This window comes from Dermacentor andersoni, chromosome 3 (genome assembly GCF_023375885.2).
Source record: "Dermacentor andersoni chromosome 3, qqDerAnde1_hic_scaffold, whole genome shotgun sequence".
NCBI lineage: Eukaryota > Metazoa > Arthropoda > Arachnida > Ixodida > Ixodidae > Dermacentor > Dermacentor andersoni.
This window is the reverse complement of record NC_092816.1, coordinates 161580324-161604021: the sequence shown is the minus strand read 5'-3', so window position 1 is coordinate 161604021 and position 23698 is coordinate 161580324. Positions and strand designations below refer to the sequence as shown.

Here is a 23698-nt window from a genome sequence, read left to right as displayed (position 1 = left end):
CTAAATCGGAATTGAGCCACCGCACCAAGGAGCAGACGAAGGTCCCGCGCGCTCAGCCATCCGAGAGTAACCGCGCACTGGGAGTATGCGCTTTCAGTCGCCCGCACAACGGAGAGAAATGGGACGTTGCGTGATCAAGAAGACAGAGGGAGATGGAAAAAGGCTAAACAAAGTTTGAAGGGCTTTACGTTTACTGCTGCAAGTCGGAAGCGAGGGTTCGGCGAGAGAGCGAAAGCAGCAATCGAGTCACTCTTTTCGGAGAGGCAACGGCACGTGCGCCTGAACTTGACGCGGCGTAGCAGACGCACCAACAGAAGAAAAATAAAAACCTTCAAACCAGCGGAGATGGCAGAACAACCCTTGAACCCATAACAACACGCGCGTGACGCATGATCCAGCGAACGCGGAGCCACCGCGCTACTCAGCAAAGAGAAAGTGGGGAGTGGCAGTCGCACCGTACTCTTCAATACATGGGTTAACACAGGTCGGGGAGAATATACGAACTTGTAGAAAGAGTCACCAGATGGCGTGGCCAATTCCGGAGCGCCAGCTTTGCGCTCAGGCGTGAAATTTTGGACGCACGATAGAGAACGTACCGGTACGTCAGTGACACCGTGGGGGGGAAGCGCGATGACGTACCGGTACGTCCGTGACAGCGAAAGGGTTAAGTAGATGCCTCATTTCATTACTTTCATCACTTTCCGCACTTCCATGACAAAAAGAGGTACAACCAAACTTGCCTTTATTATGGGTAGGCTTTATAATGGTTGTGGTCAACAAAAACAAAAAAGGCGCCTTTCGATTCTTTTCATCTGCACTCGTGAGCAGGCAACAAATCGCGCGTGGCAATGATAGTAGCCACGTTTACACTGATATGTTAAAAGTGTACCATATTCATACGCCGACGCTTGTAACACAGCTAAGATATTCGCCCACCCTTAGCGGAAACGTGCCGTATTAGAATAGTAGTGAAGACAGATGCCGCAGTTTCAGCAGCACACCGGCCATGTGTTTCTATGTCACTGGCAGCTAAGCGCGCCGCCCATCTGTTTCCGTCCCCTCAAAGTCGACATAGCTACGTTATTGCCGCAAACTTGCAGATATTAACGATATTATTCATCACTAATAGGGAAGAAACTGTTTTAATGCGCGTAATGTACTCACAAGAAGAAAAAGAAAACCGTGTTCGGCGCGTTCGGCTTGCTCCGCCGTCCGCCATTTTTGTTTTGGTGTCCCGCAACCGCATCCCGCAGCTAACGTGGGAAAAAATTTTTTTTTTTTGCGGGAAATTTAGCCCGTGTAATGATCGCACCCCTGAATTCTCATCAATTTTCCTGACAAAAAAGTGCAATCATTATGCGAGTAAATAGGGTAAATGCTGTGGTAGCATCTGGCAAGTGGGAATCGAAACACTTTTGTGGCTCTTGATGTCCTAGGCCTAACAGCATCAAAACAAGTAGGTGATCTCAATAATGACGAGGCTAAGCACATGCTGATGTTATCGTTTATTTTTTGCTGTCATAGTGGAGAGCTAGTAGCAACAGTGAAATCAGATTGAAGTGGGTTACCCGAGTTGTCATGTTGTTAGGCAATCATGGTAACCGGCATGTGAACCTGTCACGTGGATTTCTGAGAACCAAGTAAATATTTTTTGCTGGCTGAAAAGTATCGACCTGGCAAGTGATATTGGTAGATCACCCTCCGCGATGGCCCAGCTGTTGCGGTCACTTGTCGCCATTGCTTGAAAATCGTGTGCATGTGTTTAAGCTTCCTTTTTGTGTTACATTATAAAATGCAGCCAGGATATATCCAGCTCGAAGGGGATCATGAAATAGTTCAATAAATCAATAATTCTAAATGTAAAATATGCCTGTATGAAGCTTAATGAAAACTCCGCACATCTTGTGCAGTCCCTGGAGAATGTGAAGAGTGGGAATTTATCGATTGCGTGAGCGGAGCCACTCAGTGAAAAGATCCAAGTGCCATCCATTTCCTGTGGGGCGTGTGTATTGTATTGGGAGGCCTTTTGCATTGTTGAAGCAGCGTGGCGATGGTCTTTTCACGCACCTGTGTCATTTTTCCTCTGTGGATTGTGCAGTCAAATGCCTTTATAACGAAGTTCATGGGGCCTCCATAATCATCCTTTATACTGGTCACTTTGTGGTAAAGGTAGCGCAGCGTACAGCTCAATGTAGAACCGAGACGTAATTATTCCTTTGTTATGCAGGCCATTTCGTTGTAGAGGCAGGCATTCATTGTACAGGCGCTAAGCTCTACTGCCTTTCATATTTAATGCCTGGCACCATCTCCGTGGTGCTTTTCCACCAACATGAATATTTATGGTGATGTGAGAAGCGATCGCCCTTTCTTAGGGGAAGTGCTTTTTCAGGGCCAGGAATTCGCATTCCTTTTCTTTTTGGTGTGCACACCCAGTAGCCAGATTTAATTGTTACAACCAGTTACGTGGCATGGAAGCATTGTAACAAGCGGCTTATTCCGTAGAACGCATACAAAAGTTGTAGGCGCATCGACTGCTCATTGTTATGTCCGATATATTGTTAAAACCGTTATTGTTAAAACCATTATCGTTATAAGGAAATTCGACTGCATAGAATTTAGCAGTGAATGGGAGTTCGATATACGAGTTGTAGAGTGCTATACTTTTGCATGAGATTTCCAAGAGGATGTCACAACTGTTTGATACAGACAATAATGCAATATTCCGGGGTTCAATATGTCGGGGTTTGACTTTATTACATGACGCATACTGGTATGTTTGTTTCATATTTGATGCACTATTTTTACTCGGGAATGTGAGCAGTGAGATAAGCCTAGTATTGACTGCCATGCATGAAGCAGAATATAAAGCGTGTGTGTTTTTGCTGTACCATCCCTGTAACAGGATTCCTGCGTGCCCAGCCAGTTCCACATGCTAATAGCGCGAGTGATGGTGAAGCACCTGCACCAGTTCCGGTACAGTGTCTGGCGGAACACCAACAGCAGCGCTGTTTACCCATGCAACATCCAGACCGCGATGGATGACATCAAGTTGTGAGTACTTTGTTTCAGTTCATTATCCACGTATCCAGTCGAACTCAACTATATTGAACCCATTTACATTGAATTACATTGATCCTGACCCGCCTGCAGCGCTTGCTCAGACAGCCAATCAGAGGCTCTTGTGCCCTCGTCGTGCAAGATGGCACAAGTGCGAGTTGTTTCGCTGCTGTTCTGGTTCACTGTGTTTGCACCTTGTGGGCCTTCTCCCGCAGTGTTGCCGAGATGAAGTGGCAGAATTTGCCTTTTGCCAAGAAGCTCGAAATCATAAATTGAGTTGAATGCGGTGAGAAGTTGGATGTTGCCACAGTGTGCAAGATTCTGAGGAGCACTCTCAGCACGATCTTGAAGCGTAAGGAGATCAGAGCTAAAGCGGACAAACTCTCGGCCCAGTGCCCGTGGCACCCGACGCATATGTACGGCCGTGTATAAGATGTCGAGGCAGCCGTGTACAAGTAGTTCATCCAATATTGCTTCACATGTGCCAGCTTCCGCATGTCTGGTGATGTGTGAAAATCCTGATGAGTGCAACAAAGCCGTTGCCGGTGTTGCCGAAGTTAGGAGCGAGCTGTCAGAATTCCGGAAGCCATTGACGAATCAACGATTGACAAATTTGTGAGTGCGGATGATGTCGCGACTGTGGGAGTGCCTGAAAACGAAGACTGCGTTGCCGGCATTGTACTGAGCACAAGTGAAAGTGGGCATAATGAGAAAAGCAACAACGGTCCTTTGCCCACATCCTTCGAGGTTATTGGTACGCTCGCACTAGTCCGGTGCTTCTACGCGAATGTGGAAGGTTGCGGCCTCAGCTGCCCCGACTCCTTAGGCAATGTGGAGAAGTGTGTGCTTCGCAGGCAGCGAAATTGTCCAAGCAAAAGAAAATGCAGGACTATTTCATGCAAAACTAAGCTAGTTTCATCAATAAATTTAGTAAAAAAATGAACGGGGCTAGTTGTTGGACGTTCAGGATTACCGTATTTGCACGACTGTAAGTCGACCTATCTTTTAATTTGAAAATCTGAAGTGGGGGTGGGGGTCGACTTAATATTGCTACGGAATAGTATTACCGATGACGAAGAGGCGAGCAGTAAGAAGACGACGACGACGACGATTGGAGGCTAGCGCGGGCTGTTGCCTCTTGGCCAAGTGCGGCGTATTACGTTGTAAATATACTTGTATATAGCTTTTCATCTGCGTCTTCTTACGTAACATATCTGGTGGAGGTGCGGGGTGAGGTGCGTAACCAAAACATGGCGCCGCAAAAAGCGAGACCAACGGGATATCAGGGGAGCTACAACGTAGTTACAATTGTATGTTTGCTCTACGGCCGTACCTGTAGCTTTCCGCTATCCCGCTATTCCGTGCGTTCAAATGCTCAAAATGCTCAAAAAAACGAGTTTTTTTGAGCATTCATCTCCCTCTGCAGCAAATCCACACGCTGCAGCATTGCAATGTCACGCCGAACACGGCCACTGTCCGGAACACTTTCACTTGTTGGTGAGCTGGTTAGGCCTACTTCAGCATCGTCTGCGGCTTCGGCATCACTTGCAGTTGGCGGCGGACGATGCGGACAATTATCGATGTTTTCCGAAGGAATGGAATGCTTTTGAAGGTTATAAGCTGATGGCTTCTTCTTGCCAAAGTTGTGCCTCGTGGCGAACTTCCCCGGTGGATCGGACATCGTTGCGCATTTGTTACAAACCTACGAGACGCGCTGTCGCATTGCCTGCGGAATCGAGAAGACAACAGAAACCTCGTGCAGCCAACCACAGCACACATTTCTGGTCACGTGCTCTAGTCCACGAACGGGATCCTGCGTTTGGACGTTTTTTTGCTTCCTGTATTTTGACGTCACCAGCGAGCCGGTGGAGTCACTTTTGGCAGGAAATTGAAGAAAGGCTCCTCTTTCCAACGAGACCAAGAGGGCTGCGATCGTGCATGTAGATAAAGAGCTATGCGTCACGATAAAAAGTGTTACTTTTGTTCAAAATTCAGCTCACAGGGATGTTATAAACTGATGTTGCGGGCAAAATACTCTTCTGCAAGATGTCAAACTTGGTGAATTAAAGGAATAGTAGCTGTAGGTATTGAAGATGTTATTTTAAAATAATAGATCTTTTTAGAGATTTTTTCTTCTGAAGACCCGTGTCCCCCCTTAGCTGTATGTTCGGACAAGGTTGCCTGAATATGCAGGGTCTGTTCTGAAAGTAGTAGGACTAATTAAAAAAAAAAGTTTATTCATGAGAATAGTACAAACAGTTAGAATTTTTCAAAGTAGCACCCTTTCGCATCTACACACTGCTGCCGAGTTTTCCACTTTTCGTACGCCTCCAGGAACGCCTGGACCGGAATGCTGTTTAGCTCCCTTGTCACGGCCTGTGAACCACCTCTACCAATTTGTGATGCTTCCCCTTGAGCATCGATTTTATCCTTGGGAATTTTCTAGAAAAAAAGCCTGGCTGGGCCAATTCAGGGCTGTAGGGGGGCTGAGGCAGCGTTTCTATCTTGTGCTGGGCAAGATACTCAACCACGCGGAACGCTGTGTGGCTTGGCGCGTTGTTATGGTGCAGCTGTCAATTGTTGGCAATGGCTGGGCGGTCACAAACAATGCGTTTTCGCAGTCTTTTGAGGACTTCCACGTAAAAAACTGCATTAACTGTTTGTCCGGGTGGTATGAACTCTTTGTGGATGACTCCATGTCGATCAAAAAAGCAAATGAGCATGGACATCTGCTTGGATTTTCTCATTCGTGCTTTCTTGGGGCGTGGGGAAGAATGTGTGGGCCATTCTCAGCTCTGTCATTTGCTCTCCGGGTCATAATCAAACACCCACGTCTTGTCACCGGACACTACATTGTCCAAAAAGTCGGGGTCCTCATTCACATGATGAAAGTACTGGCAGATCGCTTCCCAGTTGGCCTTTTGCTCCTCTGACAACACTTGCGGCACGAACTTCGCGCACACTTTCCTCATGGCTAAGGTTCCTGTCACGATCTCAAAAACTTGGGTTTGAGGAATGCTCAAGTCATCAGCAATCATTCTGATACTCATTCTACGATCACTGTTCAGTAAATTTTTCACTCGCGACACATTTTCGTTGGTCTTGCTGGTCAAAGGGTGTCCGGAGCGGTCGTTGTCTTCCACTCATTCCCTACCTTCTCGGAACAGCTTGTGCCACTCAAGAACACTTGATCTACCCATGGCAGCATCACCGTAGGCTTCCTTAATCGTGTTGTGAGTCTCTTTTCCCGTTCTACCGTGCTTTACACAATATTTGATCATGTATCACTGATCCAGTAAACGCTGCATAATTCTTTGTGACGAGGCGTTTCGATGGTCGAGAGCCGACTGCCGATTTTTGCCAACGTTCCCAATATCTCATTTCACCGATCCTGCGCGCGCAGACCGCCTCTTGTCCGCCCGTTCGCCCAGGAAAAGCAATCCTACTACTTTCAGAACAGACCCTGTACAGTGGAATCCCATTGATATGTTCGTCGCTGTGGAATTTTTCTTACAGCTACGTCGCATTCTCATGGTCCTGACCTAAAGCCCAGTGACTTTATGCATTTGGTTTCCCGTGTGATACATCGTCATTCTGTGATGTATGCATCTTACGTTGCAGAGGCAACGTAAGTACAAAAAGCTGGTAGTATGTGATCGTAAGTCTCTATAGGCTTGTAACAATGCGCTTGTAGGCTTTGTCAGTGCCATAAAGTCAGCTTCACCACTATACAGACAAGTTATGTGGTGGAGGATATTAAGAGTTAAAGAGCCCACTTTTACAGAACATTGTACATGTCCCTTAATTATACACGCTCGCATAGCCGTTTCTGATCTTGCTGTGGTGACTTAGGGCCTCCCTGACTGTTACGTTTTCTCAGTTGTGACATTATTTTTCCACAGTTGCTTGGAAAATGTATCAAAAGGGTGCTACTCTATATGATGTGGGTCAAATTGTACCAAGCACTGGATACATTCTAAAGGATTATTTTAATGTCTTCACATTGTTAGGGTACTTCAAACATTTTCTCGGGGCTACCGTAAAAACCGGACTATAGGTCGGACCGGAATATAGGTCGATCCCCCAACTAACGAATTCTCAAAATGAAAAAAAATCTTTTTCAATGGCAAAAGTACCGAAAGACATGACACCCTTACCTTGAAACAAATGCGACTCAGGGGGTTGCACAATGGTGACAGTATTTATTTAAATGCTGCTCGCATGTGTACCCGGCCAAGTCTTTAGCAGTATCGCGCGACCATCGACACGCGTGCTTGTCAACACCTTATTAACGGCGCTGAGCAGCGAAACAAACGAGATACGCGCATGTGTACACATGCCCTTACTTTCGCTATTTCGCCGCTCCGTGCCGTGATGATAAGGTGCTGACAAACACGCGGGTCGATGGTCGCGCGATACTGTTAAAAATTCGTCGGGTGTACAGTACACAGAAGGGCACGAAGTGCGCAAACGCTACTCCAAATCAGAGCAACGCCTTTGATCAGAGTCGGATGACGAGTGCTTCTCGCTGCCCAGTCCATAGGCGCGTGCGATCTCTACCGCTTTCAAACGGATGCATTCGGCAGTCACAGGCAGCGATCTTACACGCAGCTCGCGGACGGACTCCGCAACCTTGCCTTCCAGTTCTGCAGTCCGCTGCGATCCGGCACGAAATGATGTTTTCTTTTGGTTGCTGCAAGTTGTAATACGTTGCTTTTGCCTCCGCCACTACCGAATGCTCTTTTCGGATACTTCAAGTTCGCGCTGTGCCGCCAGGTTGCCGTGGGCTTCCGCGTACTCAATCGCCTTTTTCTTGAAGGCGACGGTGAATTGACGTCGGCTTCCGCTCCCGCTCATTTTGAAACAAAATGAAAGTGCAGTCTTTAATTAATATAACTTTGCGACAATGGAAACGCAAAATGCCGGTGCCACAGCGTCGCCACGCCGCCATAGACGCCGCGCCATAGAATAAAGAACAACTTTAGAGAAGGGAAACTGTACCTTCCGCAGTGGTTCGAAAATAAGCAGCGGCAGCGCATGGAACTTACCTAGGTGGACGCCAGATGACGCTGCTAAAACAGGAAGCGGAAATGCGCATTTTTTTTTTTAGAGCATTATTCAATGTGGCCGCTTTTTGCCTGTCGTGTACGCTTGTATCCGCTCGTACGCGCCCTACTCGTCTCGGCTGCCGCGTAGCCGGTGCGTTCTAATTGCCAGGAGACTAAAGAGCCTCTACTGACGCCCATACAAACAAGCCACAAGTGAGTGAACAGAATGTGCGACTTTATTGGCAGAAGACAAGCAGTGTATGTACATTCTCGTGCAATAGCAGAAATAAAATTTGTATGCCGAGATACACCGGAATCTTTGACGCGAGCTCGTAAACGGCTCACCGTCGTCGTCACACATGGCGGTCTAGTAACGAGCGACAACCAGCGGCTCATGCAGATTGGTCAGTGTCCCGCCTGTTTGCAGCGGCAGTCGCCGTTAAAGATGAGCAACTTGCACTGCGAAACAATCGGGTGAACCAGGCATCTGCTGCCGCAGCCAACACAGCGACATGGACTACCCGGCATTTTAGCCTTAACTCCTTTCCAACCTGCACGTTACTTTTCTTTCGGGGGCCGCTAATGTGTGGCTCGCACTTGGTGTCCCACATTGTCTCAATATGGACAAGTCGCTTTCGTGGGCATCACCTTCATCAGCCACTTTTGCGGGCCTTTGCACCCAACTTCACACACGTCGGACCATGTAAGCACGTATGCCGGTCTCCGTTCGTGCTTAATCGCGGCCGAGAAAGGCAACAGGCACAATTTGCCCATGGCTGCAGCAGGAAAGGCTGAACGTGAACGGGGAGCACGAATCACGGTGTGTAAATTGGGAGTCTATGTCGCTGTGCAGATTGCAGGAGCAAATGCTTACTTCGAGAAACTGCTTTCCAGTGCAACTGACCAGGCCGCCACATCCGATAAGCATAACACGGCGACCGTAACCAAGTGAGATAACAGCAAAAATAAATGGCAATCATTCACCACATAGTGTTCAGAGAATACATTATACATTGGCTACAAACCATATGGCAACAGTGAGCATTCACATACACGGGTCTCTTAGGATACATTCAGCCGCCTACTTACAGGCATAATGCTTGCCTTCGTCGCATGTGGTGGTCTGGTAACGAGCGACAAACAGCAGTACAAACAGATTGGACAGAGCGTCGCACATGTTTGAAACGACAGTAGCCGTTGAAGATGAGCAACTTCCATTGCGAAGCAATCAGGTGACGCAGACATCTGCTGCCGCAAGCAACACAGCGAAATAGACTATCCGGCATTTTAGCATTAACTCCTTTCCAACCTGCATGTTTCTTTTCTGTCGAGGGCCACTAATGTGTGGCTCACATTTGGTGTCCCACTTTGTCTCAATATAGACAAGTCGCTTTCATGGGCATCACCTTTGGCAGCCATTTTTGCAGGCATTTCCCCCCGTACGGCTATCAACTTCATACACTTCGAACCATGTAAGCACATATGCTGGTCTCAGTTTTGAGCAAATCATGGCCGAGGTAGGCCACAAGCACAATTTGCCCATGGCTGCGGCAGGAAAAAATGAACGGGGAGCACCAGTTATGGTGTGTGTACCCTGGGAGTCTATGTCGCTGTGCGGACTGCAGGAGCAAATGCTTACCTCGAGAGACTGCTTACCAATGTAACTGAGCAGGCCCCCACATCCGAGAAATGTAACACGGCGACCACAACCAAGTGGGACAGCAAAACCAGATTCTGCAATCTATCATTCAGTGTAGCTTGCGCAAAGACCCAGGCTATCGAGGAAGAAGAGCAACCATCAACAAGACTAGGAATATGAAAAATGAGAAAGCTTGCATTCAAGAGAGAAGCCACCCTGCTCTGCAAGCATTGAAAGCCAAAAACATCAAGAAAAGTAAAATGGTGCATAGCAAACAGTGCGTAGGTTAATGCAAGAAACATGTCGATGTTGCATCAGCTATTTCAGGAGAGGAATTGTGCATGACAACATGCACTAAAAGGTACTGCTACAGATATGTTATGCTACTAGACAGTGACTGGTATTAAGTATCAGTGAAGAATCGGTTGAGCTTTATGTTTGGATGAGGATGAATGATCTCTTAACGAGAATGGGCAATGAAAAAGCTTGCATTTATAGAAGAAAAATTACACTTAGCACAAATGGAATTGACATGGCCAGGAAGCTGATTAAGGGCAAACTGATAGAACTCTTTTGGCCAGCGTCGTCCGTGCTTGATCAGAAGTTGCAGGCGCATCTGAAGACGAAGAATTTCCATAAAGTCCTTTTTGAGTTACCTGGATGACTCAGCCAATTTGTCCGCGCTGGTGGAATGGTGGCTGAAGCTCTTTTCAGTCTTGACACAGTGCTCTGCAGACTTGATATCTCATGTAAATTCTTCTGCATGCGCTTCTGTGTTCGTGGTGTAAAAGCCTTGCAAATTCAGCTCCAGCCCCTTTCTGTTGGTGTGGATAGGAGCTCCTGTGATGACCAAGGTATGCTTGGGATGGACTCTGTTGGGGCAGAACGGTGACACATGAGATACAGCACAGATTAGCCAAACTCATGTGTGTTTTCTTTTATGTTCGAACCAATTATACTGAACCATAAACATGAGCAAACATTCATTTCTACTGCAAACAAATGATGTGTATCTCAAGACTAGCAAGACAATACAGCATATATCAGGCATATTTATTTCTGAACCACATGTTGGTTACCTTGTAGTAGCAGCCAATGTCCACACAATGGCCTTGTTGTAGCAGGCAGCAGCTTCTGTTTAGTGTGTGGAGTGTGTTGCTTTATACTGGTGCCATCCTCATTACTGCATGTCTGGAACAGAAATTTTGACTGAATCAGAAATTGAAAAAAGCACAATGTTGCAATATGAAATGCAAAAAGGTGTGACATATATATTGTAATGGTTTGCGACTACAGAACACATGCAAATATACCCTGTCTGTTCTACGGCGCTTAAGCAGCACGTTAAATAAATATTGCTGTTGTACATAAATTTATGCCTGCCTAACTATACAATGCATGTAAACAGTTTAAGTATTATTAAGATCACAAATGAGAACATTTGTGCGTTCATTTATACACTGGAAGAGATCACACTGCTGGTTCCACAAGCAAATACATGAAAGTCATGAAGCTATTAGAACTGATGCATTATTTTTCTGCACGAACGTGATGCACTGCTGCACTACTGCAAAAATAAATGCCCTACGGTAAACCAAACTGAACAGCAAGAACATTTGGAACCAACAAGTACGAAATATGAGTGAATTATCACGCTTGCAACTGTTTAATACATTAAATTCTGTACTTTCACATCATTTTACCAAAGGATTATTCGATTTTGTGGATGAAAAAAGTTGCCGGCGGACTCGAAAATAAGTTTTATATGTACAGTGGAACCCCGTTCATACGTTTTTCACCGGACCGGGCGAAAAAAACGTAACAGCCGGGAAAACGCAACAGTGAGGAAAGCTCCGAAAATGAATGAAAAAAGTGCAGCTTCAACTATAGACAATTTATTTCCACAGAGTGCGCTTAGGACTTAAAAAAGTCCAGAATGGTGGCTTGCCGTTTCTTTCGCTCGCTATAAATCGCCACACGTTTCTCAATACCCTGGAAGGCCGCATTGCTGTCAGCGTCGCTGTGAGGTGCGACGTACCTGCGGAGGAGGTCCAGAGCCCGACGGCTTCTCCAAAGCTAGGATTTGGCAACTCCCCGGCATCATGCGGCTCGTGCTCCTTGTCGTCACCGCGCCACGGCAATGGCAACGGACGAACGAATATACGCGGGAAATTTTGCCCTCTTTGGTGTAATCATGCTAACGTGCTAACGATTGTCTAGTATTGCTGCGGAGCGCGCGCGTCCGAGCAGCCCGGTTGCGCACAGCGCGGCGTGGGAGAAACGTAAACAAGAGAGGAGAGCAGGCCCGATAGGCGGAGCAACGCCACGAGCAACGCCAACTTCCGGTTTAGCTTCACAAGGAGTGACGTCAGGGCCTCTCCCGAGTTTCCTTCCTCCGTGAGTCGACCCGTCCAACAACCAAGCGGTGACCGTAATCACAGTGATGATAGTAAGATCATTTTTCACGAATGGCCACTTAGTGGCGGCCTCATGCGGCCTCTCGAACTGGCGTGCGGCTTCTTGCAGCCAGTTCCATAGCCAAGCCCGGCCAAGCCCAGCCAAAACTCGTCAAAAGCCAAAATGGCGGTTGGAGCGCGTTGTCTACTTTAGCCCAGGCGGGTTCGGGGTGCTAAGTTGCGACGTATCATGCGGGAACGTTTTCACAGCTACAACGTAACAGCGGGGTTCCTTATACATTGTATCCTATGGAAGCTATGCCGGGACCGGATGAAAACGACGTAGCAGCCGGGAAAACGCAGCAGTGAGGAACGTAACAGCGGGGTTCTACTGTATATTGTTAAAGCTACCCAGTCACCTATGGCCACGGCTACAATAAGATGAAAAATGAGGCGCGCGTTCCGATATCGCTCTTTCTTTCCCGATTGTGTGTGTATAACGACAGCCTCGCAAGTAACGGTTTATTTAGGAAACAGCAACGGAGGATCCCGACTGCCATATGCTGTGCAGGATCTAGTTCGTTAACTTGTCTCCACCTGTAAGTTAATGAGACGAATATTATATAACGATTCAAGCAGCGGTGTTAAACGACTCACCGTTATTGCCGTTGTCAGCCGCACCAGAATCCAGCTCCCGTTTCAATGCAGACGTGTTCTGAATGGCTCACGACCGATACCCAACTTTCGGGCTTACATGTCCGCTTGCAAACACGTCACTTCACCCCAGGTTAAATAACGCGTGACATCGAAGCGCAATAAACTAGTTTTAGCGAAAAACAAGCAACCAGTCTGAGCGCACGAACGAATGAATCCGTGCCGCCATGCACTCGAAAATACCGGTAAAAACTTTAAATCCAGGCCAGATGTCACGTGAAAGATCGATGATGCTGAACGCTATTTGCGTTTATAATGACAAAGAAACAATAAACTTACAAAGAATACAATATCAAATTAGCAATGATAATTTTGCCTTCTTTTTTATGTAATAAACGTGCTTCGGTAATTGTAGGAGAAAGTTTGCAAAAAAAAATTGCGCTTATTACGGCGCCTCCAGCGGAAAATGTTCAAACTAACGTAAGCATCCCGAAGTGATATTACTATGCTGGTTTTGTTAGCAGCAGTGCGCGGTCGATTTTTTCGCCCTCTGTGGCCATTTGTTGAACTTGAGAGTGTGCGGGGCCTGGCCGCGCTGCTGCTGATGGCAATGGCGGCTGCTTACTTTATCCGCCCATTGTTGCAAGACTTCCGTAGTTTTTCCGCCAATGTCCGGTATATAAGTCGAGGGTCGACTTTTCGCGATGGTTTTTTGAAGAAAAGTTCGACCTATATTCCGGTTTTTACGGTAACTATCTACGTAGGTTTGTCTGTAGCCGTTTTCCCGCCTACCTGTGTTGCTGTGTAGTCCATGGTTGAATGCGTAGCACATCAGGCTGCTGTGCTGAGGGAACAGTGTTCGAAACCGACCATCAAACCAGCTTGGGTAAGTGAGTATGTGGCAATGTGAACACATGTGCCACTCTTTAACAAACCTTGTTCACGCTGACTTGGAGCACTGGGTATGTGCCAGTAGTTGTGTGCCACTCCTCAGTGAACGTCTTTCATGCCAACTTGGGTAGCTATGTATGCGTCACTGGGAATGTGCCGCCTCTACTATGACGAAACAGATTCTTTAAATTTCTTTGATGGTGAGCGGAATCAAACCCATGTCACAAGGGATCCTCAAGGACAGGAGCCCAACGCTTCAGCAGGCTGCATCACAAATGCACTTAATATGTGGCGCTTTTCAATTTTCATCCTTCACACCGATGTTTTAGTGAGGTGCGCTGTGAATGCACTGGGTATGTTCCGCTCTTCAATGAACCTCTCGTTAACTTGGGTCGATTAGTACATGTGACTGGGTATGCAGCAAGGGGACAATTCTCAGTGTTTGCCGGCACAGGCGCACCATGCTTCTCGTCTCGGAGGCCATGCACAGACTTTCCGGCAGCACCACTAGATGGTGCAGCCTGTTCAGAAAAAAGCGCTAAAGGGGAGCCCAGTTGCCACATTACGTATTTCTCAGCGTTCGCACGTACCAACGTGCCATGCATTTTGAAAGCTACACGCCGGCCTTGCACCGACGGCACTAGATGGCACCGAGTGTTCTTAGGAAAGTGCGAAAGAGGAGGCTTGCTGCAATGCATGCCGCACACATAACTCGTTTTGACGGTGGCAATAGTGTGCTGCTGCTGCTATATTGATTCAATGCTGAATTTTCCCTTTAATGCTGAATGCATTACCGTTGACAATCATTGTGGTATAGGTTCTGCTGATTTCTTTTGTCATTGAAGAGCGGCACATACCAGTGTCGCATACCTAGGGCCTCAAGTTGGTCCGGCGGTTAGCTTCGAACCCAATTCCTTTAGCACAGCGGCCCGATGCTCCACCCAATAGACCATGGACTTTCCAGCGACCCAACTTGGCAGGAAAGTGGTTAGACACAGACAGACAGACATAAAGAAGGAAAGAACGAATGAACGGCCGAACTGGAAAGTACATGACGTATCTTAAAAATGCTGATCGTATTAAAAAGACTTTCTCATGTCTTTGTCTGGTTGCTTGTTTGCCTTTCGCCCTGCTTACAGGAAAGTTCTGCCGCGGCTCTTCCGCAAGAGGCTCTACATGTTCCTCAAGCATGCCCTCTCCAGCTGGCCACTGGACAGCTCCTTTCGCCTGGTGAGTGTGTGTGTGCAGCTCACATCTGGTCAGGGCTTCCCATCTTCCCCGAGCAACACCTTCATGCTCACGTGCTGCCATGTTGGAGCACAAGTGCACCATGGTCATCAAAATTCAAACAGTGGGCTTCTGGCTAAAAATTTTTCTAACGTTCGTTAATCTGAAAAATCATTAATATGAAGTTTGTACTGTAAGGGCCTTGTTAATTCTACCCTCATTAATTTGGAAGATCGGATAATTTGGACTCGTCTGGTCCTGGCCGATGTATTCTTTATTTAATGAAATCAAACTCTCGTTAATTAGGACATATTTGGTCGAACATTGGCTAATTTGGGGTACTCTCGGAGTTCAGTTAACGCAGAGTGACGCAAAAGAGCAATGGGACTGGCATCCAACCAAAACAAATTTGTAAAGTGTGAATTGCCACAGTCATCAGCGGAAATCGCATGTGATTGACAGCAACGCCGGAACACTTCCTGCCTATTTGTGTCTTTAAAGCCTTTATTATTGCAAGAGCGTAGGTTAGGGCGTGTTGGTATTCCATAACTGAGGTTTTTTAGCGCACGAAAAGGGACGAAAGTGGCAAGACACGGACACAGCGCTGTGTCTGCGTCTAGCCACTGTCTTTCGTCCCTTTTCGTGCGCTAAAAAACCTCGGTTAGCGCTGTGTCCGCGTCTCGCCACTGTCTTTCGTCCCTTTTCATGCGCTAAAAAACCTCATCTATTATTGCATTTAATGCCGCGCATAATGCCGTGTCAGCCGTTTGCCTTCATAACTGCGTAGTCACCATCTGTGACTGTCTCGATAGCAATCTCAGTTTCGTCCACTGTTGTTGCAGTTTCGGTGTGACTTTGTGCATGTGTCTGCCACTTGCTTTCTGAACTGCAAGGTCACCGTCCAGGATCGCGTTGAGTGGCCATGCTTTCATTCGCCATGGTTGCAGCAATATGTATCGTTTTGATTCGGGGCAAAGCTGCCGGGGATGAAGAGCACTGGCTACATCGTAATGGCGACCAGCGCACTGGTGAAAAAATAATCGGTATGTGCGCGGGGTAGTAAAAGATGTGTCTCAGGTGAAGATGTACGCTGTCACCATGCTGGGAAGGAAGTAGCGAGGCCTTTGCCGCTTTGAGCTCTAATTAGTCACTAGATGACAAGAGTTGCAGCTTCTGCACTGACTTTGTGCTAACTAGAAACAGGATTTGCCGATTCGTTCAGTAAATAAAGGCTTGTTGGTGTAGTAAGCATTTGTTTATTGCTTTCTTGATACCCTCAATAATTCAACGTTAAATTAAATTGGAAATTTTTTTTTGGTCCTGGGAAATCCAAATTAACAAGATTCTACCATATTAACAAGAATTTACTGTAGCAGCACATTGCCTTGCTGTTTGTTGTTTTCTGGACAATGGCTACCAACATGTGGCAGGTTTCCTACACCACAAGATTTTCCTCTCGTTGAGAGGAGGAGCCTGAGTGATGTATCTGTGCCTTCAGCCAGCTGTCGTTGTGCGGGCTGGCCAGAGCCTGTTGCCTTGGTTGCCGACGCAAAGATTGGCTACAGTTGGTTTTTCACAAAATATAGAGGCTGCTTGAGCCAGTTGGTGTCTTAATTGTAACTTTCGATGACCAGCAACGACCACTGTAAAACCTCTAGCGCGAAGAACTACGTGCAGCATCGAGCTGCTGCTGCACTCGGAGATTGCTTGACAACATCACGTGCTTTGCAGACTAAACAGTATGAATGGCAGCCTATCTTCTTTCTTGTGGGACTGGACAGGATGAGAAGGTAGAATGTTTACAAATGTGTGTATTTTGCTATAGTCAGCTATTGTTTGAGGCGCCGTCTGCTGTAGCTTCGAAGAGAAGCAAGCTAGGGTTAGTGGCGATGTTGGCACTGAGCCAACAGTGGCGGGCAGTCTCACGCACAGGACCTTTGAAGACGTTGTTTTCCCCGGAGGGCCCGCGGCATTCAGGAAGAGAGTGCAACGACTGCTGATAGCCTTCCTGCGAGACACGGGGCTCATCGACACCTGGTGACACACCCCCTGATCTCAACTCGAAGGAGGATCAGGCGGAACAATTGCCGGCTATGTATGCCAGGCTAACCCCGCCTGCTTCAACATCACCACCACCACCACCACCACCACCACTACAGCCAGTTGTGTGATTATCCTGATGAGCTGGCATCAGCTTTTAAGACTTTGTGTAGCATACTGTTATGGAAAGCTTGCTACTAGTATGTTTAGCTGGAGAGAATGTATTACTGTAATTTCTGTAAGAGGCCGTGAAAAGTTCAAAAGTACACTGCTGCACGCGTGTGATATCGCAGCATATTTGATTCTATATGCCTTACCTAGACAAAATTTCACCCATATTTTGTCTATTGAGGCGTAATATTCTGTTATAGGCGGGTCTGTTAAAAGGGGAAGTTGTTAAATTATGGGGTTTCACTTGCCAAAATCACATTCTGATTATGAGGCATGCTGTAGTGGGGGACTCCGGAATAATTTGGACCATCTGGGGTTCTTTAAGGGGGGAAGCGGGGATCAGATCGCGATTTTCGCGAAAAAAATCGATTTTTGAAAAGTACGCTTTTCAGAATCTACAGCATCATTTCTATCTTGTACTGAAATATTTCACCGAAAAACAAACTCTAAGCACTTAAAATAAATATATTTGTCAGTGCCGGCGTCCACAAATCCGCCCGAAATCGCGAAAAAGCCGCGAAGTTCAACGCGCGACTGCTCGGCTTTCCCGCCACGGAGCGCCGCCATTTTGGTATCGTTGGAAAGCCCGACTCTTTGACTCTTTGTCCCAGCCCTTCCCTTCCTTCCCTGCCAGCCAGCAAGCGCACAAAAAAAGAAAAACAGGAGAGTGGCAGCACGGAGCAGCCAATGGCTGCCGCGCCCCGATTGGCTCTGCGCCGCGGCTCGTTGTAAGGCGCCTCCTCATTGGTCGACGCCGCGCCATAATGGCGGCCGAGGCAAGGAGCGCAAGGAGCGTCTGCTTTTGTCCGCTGCTGGGAAGCCTTTCTGGACTTTCCTTCTCTTGTGTTTCGAGGACGTCGGCCACGTGCAATGGATCCGCGCACGTTCGAAAAGAAGTACCGGACGAAGCATGCCTACGGGAAGCGGAAACGCAAGCCCGTCACAGCAAGGAAGAAGCGGCGATTGTCAGCAGGTGGTTCGGCCGAGCCGAGCGTCCGTTCAGAATCGGCGGAGTACGCGCCCAACGTGCTGTGCGATCTCTCGCCCAACGTGCTGCGGGATCTTGCGCCGAGTCGAGCACCAGCCAGCGATAGTGAGACGAACCATGATCTTTTGCCGTCGAAGCGCGGGCGCAGTGTTACTTCACCGGTGACGATCGACATGCCAGTGAGTCTCGCCGTACGCGAGCGTCCCGTCGCAAGTTCGTCCAGCACAGATTACGGAGTGAGCTTGCAGCGGTCATCGCCGCCCGACTGCAGAGCATCGGAGACGCGCTTCCGCGGTGTGTCGTTCAACGCCGAGATGTCTCCGCAGCCAACAACCGCCAGTGAAGGCAGTCCCATGCCATCGACGAGTTCCGGCGCTTCGACGGAGCTGCAACGCGGGCGCACGCTCGCTGCCGCGGATGCGCCGGCGGCCGACCTTGCCGCTCATCGCAGTGTTGACTGTTCGCCCAGTGAACGTCGCACTATTCAAGCTCACCTGGAAACACGATTTGTGTCCGCGGAAACTGCAGAACTGCAAGCGTCGAGAGTTCGCGAATCGCTTCGCGCGGTTTCAGCAACGGAGCGCAAGTTCGGGCTGACTGGCTCACAGGAAAATGCCATTCCCGCACCTCCAGAAGAGGAGTTTATGCTTGTTCAAGTTGCTGCTTTGAACTCGCTGATTGGTTCCCCGCTTTGCCCAACTTGTCAGCAGCCCGGCCTAGCAGTGCACCGCGAGACTGAACTGGGACTAGCTGTGAAGATGGTACTTTCATGCATTTCCTGTGGTAGTACCCTACAGTCTGAGTGGTCCTCACAAAGGAAGAGCGGCTCTAGAGCTTTCGAGGTCAACATCAGAGCTATGCAAGCAATAAAGAGCATTGGGAAAGGACCAACTGCTCTTAATGACTTCTGGGCCACCATGAATGTCTCGCATCGTGGGTTACACCACAAAACATATGATGGGCACCTCAAAAAGACTTTCAAGCCTGCCGCAGCGGCAGCTGCACACAACATCTTCACAGATGCTGTAGAGGCAGTGAAAAAGGTGTACACTGAAATGGAGACAACATTTTCAAAGAACATTACAGTAGTGTATGATGGCACATGGTTGACACGCGGCCACAGCTCCCATACCGGCGTAGGCTGTATAATTGATTTCCATACAGGGCTTGTGTTGGACTGCATAGTTCTGTCCAACTTCTGCCTTGGGTGCAGCCGACAGCCAGCAGAAAGTGACCCCAACTATGCTGAATGGAAGCAGCAACACCAGTGCCAGAAAAACACTGATGTGAATTCTGGAAGAATGGAGGTTGAGGCTGCACTACAGCTCTTCAGGCGCTCCTTGAGCAGAAATGATCTACGTTACACAAACATAGTTTGTGACGGGGACAGCCGCATGTTTCGCACTCTATGTGATGAAGAAGTTTATGGTTTTGTGCAGCTATCTAAAGAGGACTGCATAAATCATGTTAAAAAACGAATGGGGGCTGCACTTCGCTCTTTGGTGGCCAAGGCAAAGAAAGGAGAGCCACTAGGTGGAAAGGGGGGCCTGACACAGCAGCTCATCAAAAAACTGACAAACTACTATGGCCTTGCTCTGCGGAACCACTCGGAAGTCGAGGAAATGCAAAGGGCAGTAATGGCAACGTACTACCACATCACATCAACAGATGATGAGCCCCATCATGAGCTGTGTCCCCCTGGCCCCCTTAGCTGGTGCAACCACCGGTCAGCTGAGGCAGAAGGGCAGCCAGCACCAGCTCACAAGTACAAGCTTTCAGCTAAAGTTGCTGAAGCACTCCTGCCTGTGTACCAGCGCCTCTCAGACCCTCAGTTGCTGGCCCGGTGCAGAGGAGGCAAAACTCAAAACGCGGCTGAGAGTCTCCATTCAGTGATATGGTCACTAGTATCAAAAGACCAGCATGCGTCACTGTTTGCTGTGGAAACAGCAGTGCACGAGGCAATTTCAAAGTACAACTCGGGCAGTCTGAAAGCTTATTCAGACCTGTGCACAACATTGGGCCTGCGCCCTGGTGCCCTCTCTCTTCAGCGGGCTGTCGAGAAAGACTCCCAGCGAATGAAGAAGGCACACAAAGTCCATCTCCTGAAAGGACAGAGGGCTAAGAAGTCACCTGCTGCCAAGGACACCAAATTCTACAATGCAGGAGCATTCTAGACAGTGTGTGCCAGTATGGAACTTTGAGGCTTGTTTTCTCAAAAGTTTGTTTTGAGCTTATCACCTCGCTCGTGGAAAGCATAGCACGGCAATGGGAGCACGGATTTTAATCCTGTTTGTTTTGCTGCAATTGGTGAAGTGTGCCTTATGTCAAGACAGTCTCAGATTTACCATTTAGGCTCACCATTTTTTTATTACACAATAATTGGAGCATGATACATTCTAAACATAAAGAGAAGGTGCATACTATATCGTTTAGAAGAAGAGCAGAGAAATTTAAAAAGAAATTAAGAGAATCTTGACTTAGACTATACTTCTTAGTAACTATTAAAAACATTTACAGACCCATAACCCATTTTGCTGTCACGCTAGGCTTTCCACGAGCAAGCAACATGTGAGCAATATATAAATAATGATAAAATAAAAACTACTGAAGATATGATTGTGAAACTTTGCAGCTGTCTGTTTGATGCTATTTCGAACCTGTATGCCAAATTTCATCACTCTAAGATAAAAAATGAAAAAGTTAGTTCCGATCCCCTCATCCCCCCTTAACGTGCACCTAAATCTAAGTACACGGGTGTTTTCGCATTTTGCCCCCATTGAATTGCGGCCGTTGCGGCCGCTGTGGCCGGAATTTTATTTCACAACCTGGTGCTTGGCAGCTCAACAAACGGGAAGTGGTTGTAAGAACAATTTAGGCAGACGAAACTACCGTATTTACTCGGTTCTAATGCTCCTTTGAATGTAATGTGCACTCATTTGCTGTGACCTAAAGAAAGAAAAGTCCTTTACAGTACCGTGCACCTCATTCTTTCATACAGAAATACAACTTTCTCCCATTTGGAAAAAACAAGATTTACTCCCAATGCACTAAAGTTGAGATAAATAAAAAAAGTCGCAGTTTCGCCCGAAAGGCGAAGCATCGATTACGATAGCGAATTAGTAGGCAGCTATACGAAAGGTAAGGATAGTTGTTTTATCGGCTTTATAAACTTTTAAACATTTGCTTACTAACTAAATTAACAAGCATGGTGTCAAGCATGCACAAGCAAACATGAATACCTCTCACTCAATGATCACAGAAGCTCTTTAAGCGCTGGAATGAGGAAGTGCGTTAGTAGGAGCGAGGCAATTGACCTTTGTGCGGCCTCATGAACTAAGCAACGATAACACTGCGTGGTGTGCCTAGATGTGTAGACCGCGTAGACTCTTGTCTCCGTCGCAGATCGCTTTCAAGATAGGGGCCACACGGTCGCGCCGTATGCAGTAGCTGCTGGTGTAGTACGCCTCTCCTGTTTGCACCAGTCCCGCACGCAAGTCTTGGGAACTCTGAACGCCCATGATGCAGCCCGAATTCCGTCCGTCTCCATGCATGTAATCGCTTTCCTTTTAATTGCGGCATCGTGATGAATTCGGCATGTCATTGCAGTCGGCAGTTCCATGCTGCTAATAGAGCAAATGCAGAAAATGGGAAGACAGACGGTGCACTAACCTTAACTGAAGGAAGCATTGCCTGAGCACACATACTACAGCACATGGAGAAAGCTACGGCAGCTAGGCTCAAAGTGCGTAAGAGGCGGCCATTTTAAAATGCCGATGGCGATATGGTAGCGCAGATTTAAGATTGTACTTGATTCTAACACGCACGCAATTTTGGACCCGTTTTATCGGAAAAAAGTGCGCGTTAGATTCGAGTAAATATGGTAAATAAGTATGGTTTGTTATATCTGAAAGCACGTTGTATGTGGATTCAATGAATGAGCTTGAACTGTATTTCATTATTCCGTCAGTGGAACACTCGTGTATAGGTAAGCTAAAGCTCAGTCATCGCATCAATTGGTGCAACTGTCACTACTCAATAAGACTACATAAACGTCTAGCCTCGGAGCGTGGAACATGCCCCTCACTACGATGCCCGTGTCAGTTTAGATTATCACAGGATGTCATGTTTTCTTTCATGGTTGATTATGGCCTAACTGATCGAGATGGAGGCAGGCTTTCATCATTGCTCAGCTATCTCGAAACAACACTTGTACTGCTCTGGCCTTTGTTGTGCCTCCGTGACATTCCTCATTTTTTCTACATGTTTGCAGCCCCTGGAGACGTGGCTGAGTTTCATCCAACCCTGGAGGTACGCCTCCTCACACAACAAGCTTGGTGACCGGCAGAAGTTGCACGGCCAGGGCGTCGAAGCCCACTGGTCAGTACAAAAAGCTTTCGAATTGCCCACCCACCATTGTGGTTTAGCGACTGTGGTGCTTTGCTGCAAAGTTGGTTCCCTGCTCTGGTGGCAGCATTTTGATTAGGAGAGAGCAAAAAAACAAATAAAAGAAAGGAAAGGACGCTTGTGTACCATGGCTTTGGTACGCTTGCAGACATTTTACCTAACCAGTGGAGGTAAGAAAACACTGTGAAGAACAGATGAAGAACACAAAATTACCACCAAACTACAACTTGGAGTCCAACGGTCATCCTTTATTGCTCGTCCTTTCTTGCCTGCGACTCTGCAGCTGTGCTGGCAAAATGTCTGCGAGCCCATGCCAGCATTCAGCCTGCCTTCCTGTCTTAATAGTAATGTTTTAGGTGCGTCTTAGGCATGTTAACCCTTTGAGGGTCAATTTGTTTTCCCCCAGGGTTATTTTGTTAGTTGCATTTCTTTTTGCAATTTTCAATTTTTTTTTATTGCAGATTGAGAATGTTTATACTGACCTATTTTGAAAAAAATGTACTACAACTTTTTTAGGATGACCAAGTGAGAACAGTATATTTTCAATTGGTAAAGTGCATTGTTTATTCATGAATGCGGACTGGCTTGCATACATGCTTGAATAAAAAAGTAGATACACTGAAATAGATATACAGTCGAACCTCGATATATTGAACAGTGCAGTGATCAAGAAATAGTTCGACATAGCCTGAATTCGATATATAAGATCTTATGAAATACGCATAAAAGAATTTCTACATATCAGTCACTGAACCACGGGCACAATCGGGAATCGTTGTTTGGAGTGCGCGTTGGTTTGTGCTGCGTGCAATTGGCATAGGCCGTGCGAAGTCGGAGCAGCTTAGGCTAAATGCGTGGGGCGCAACCAAATGTGTGCTCTGAACATACAATCCCCGATCGTGCCCATATCATGGTGCAGGTAATGCGCACTTGAAGCTTCACACAAAGTATTTACTTATTTGGCTGAAAGTACTGCAGCAGTGTAGCCTGCTTCTTATTGGCAGCCGCGTGCTTAAACACGGAGTCCTCAACATAGTCTTAACGACCCACAAGCGATAGGCCGGTGCCTTCTATTGCGCCGCAGTAGCGGTGTAGAAGGGCCAAAGCAGTTACAGCCTCAGTTGAAGTCGGGAGCGGGGCAACATCAGCGCTTGCAGGATCAACCTCGGCAGCGTCTTCATTT

The 23698-nt window shown here is 47.3% G+C and overlaps 1 protein-coding gene across 2 annotated transcripts in view; it reads left to right on the top strand.

The window, feature by feature from the left end:
- The window catches only part of LOC126524201 (sphingomyelin phosphodiesterase 4), a 118974-nt gene that overhangs the window by 39994 nt on the left and 55282 nt on the right, over positions 1-23698 (top strand). For both annotated transcript variants that reach the window (XM_055067362.2, XM_055067361.2), the window contains exons 8-10: positions 2903-3051; positions 14825-14915; positions 22382-22488. In XM_055067362.2, the coding sequence (XP_054923337.2) occupies positions 2903-3051; positions 14825-14915; positions 22382-22488 (347 nt within the window). The remainder of the gene's footprint in view (positions 1-2902; positions 3052-14824; positions 14916-22381; positions 22489-23698) is intronic.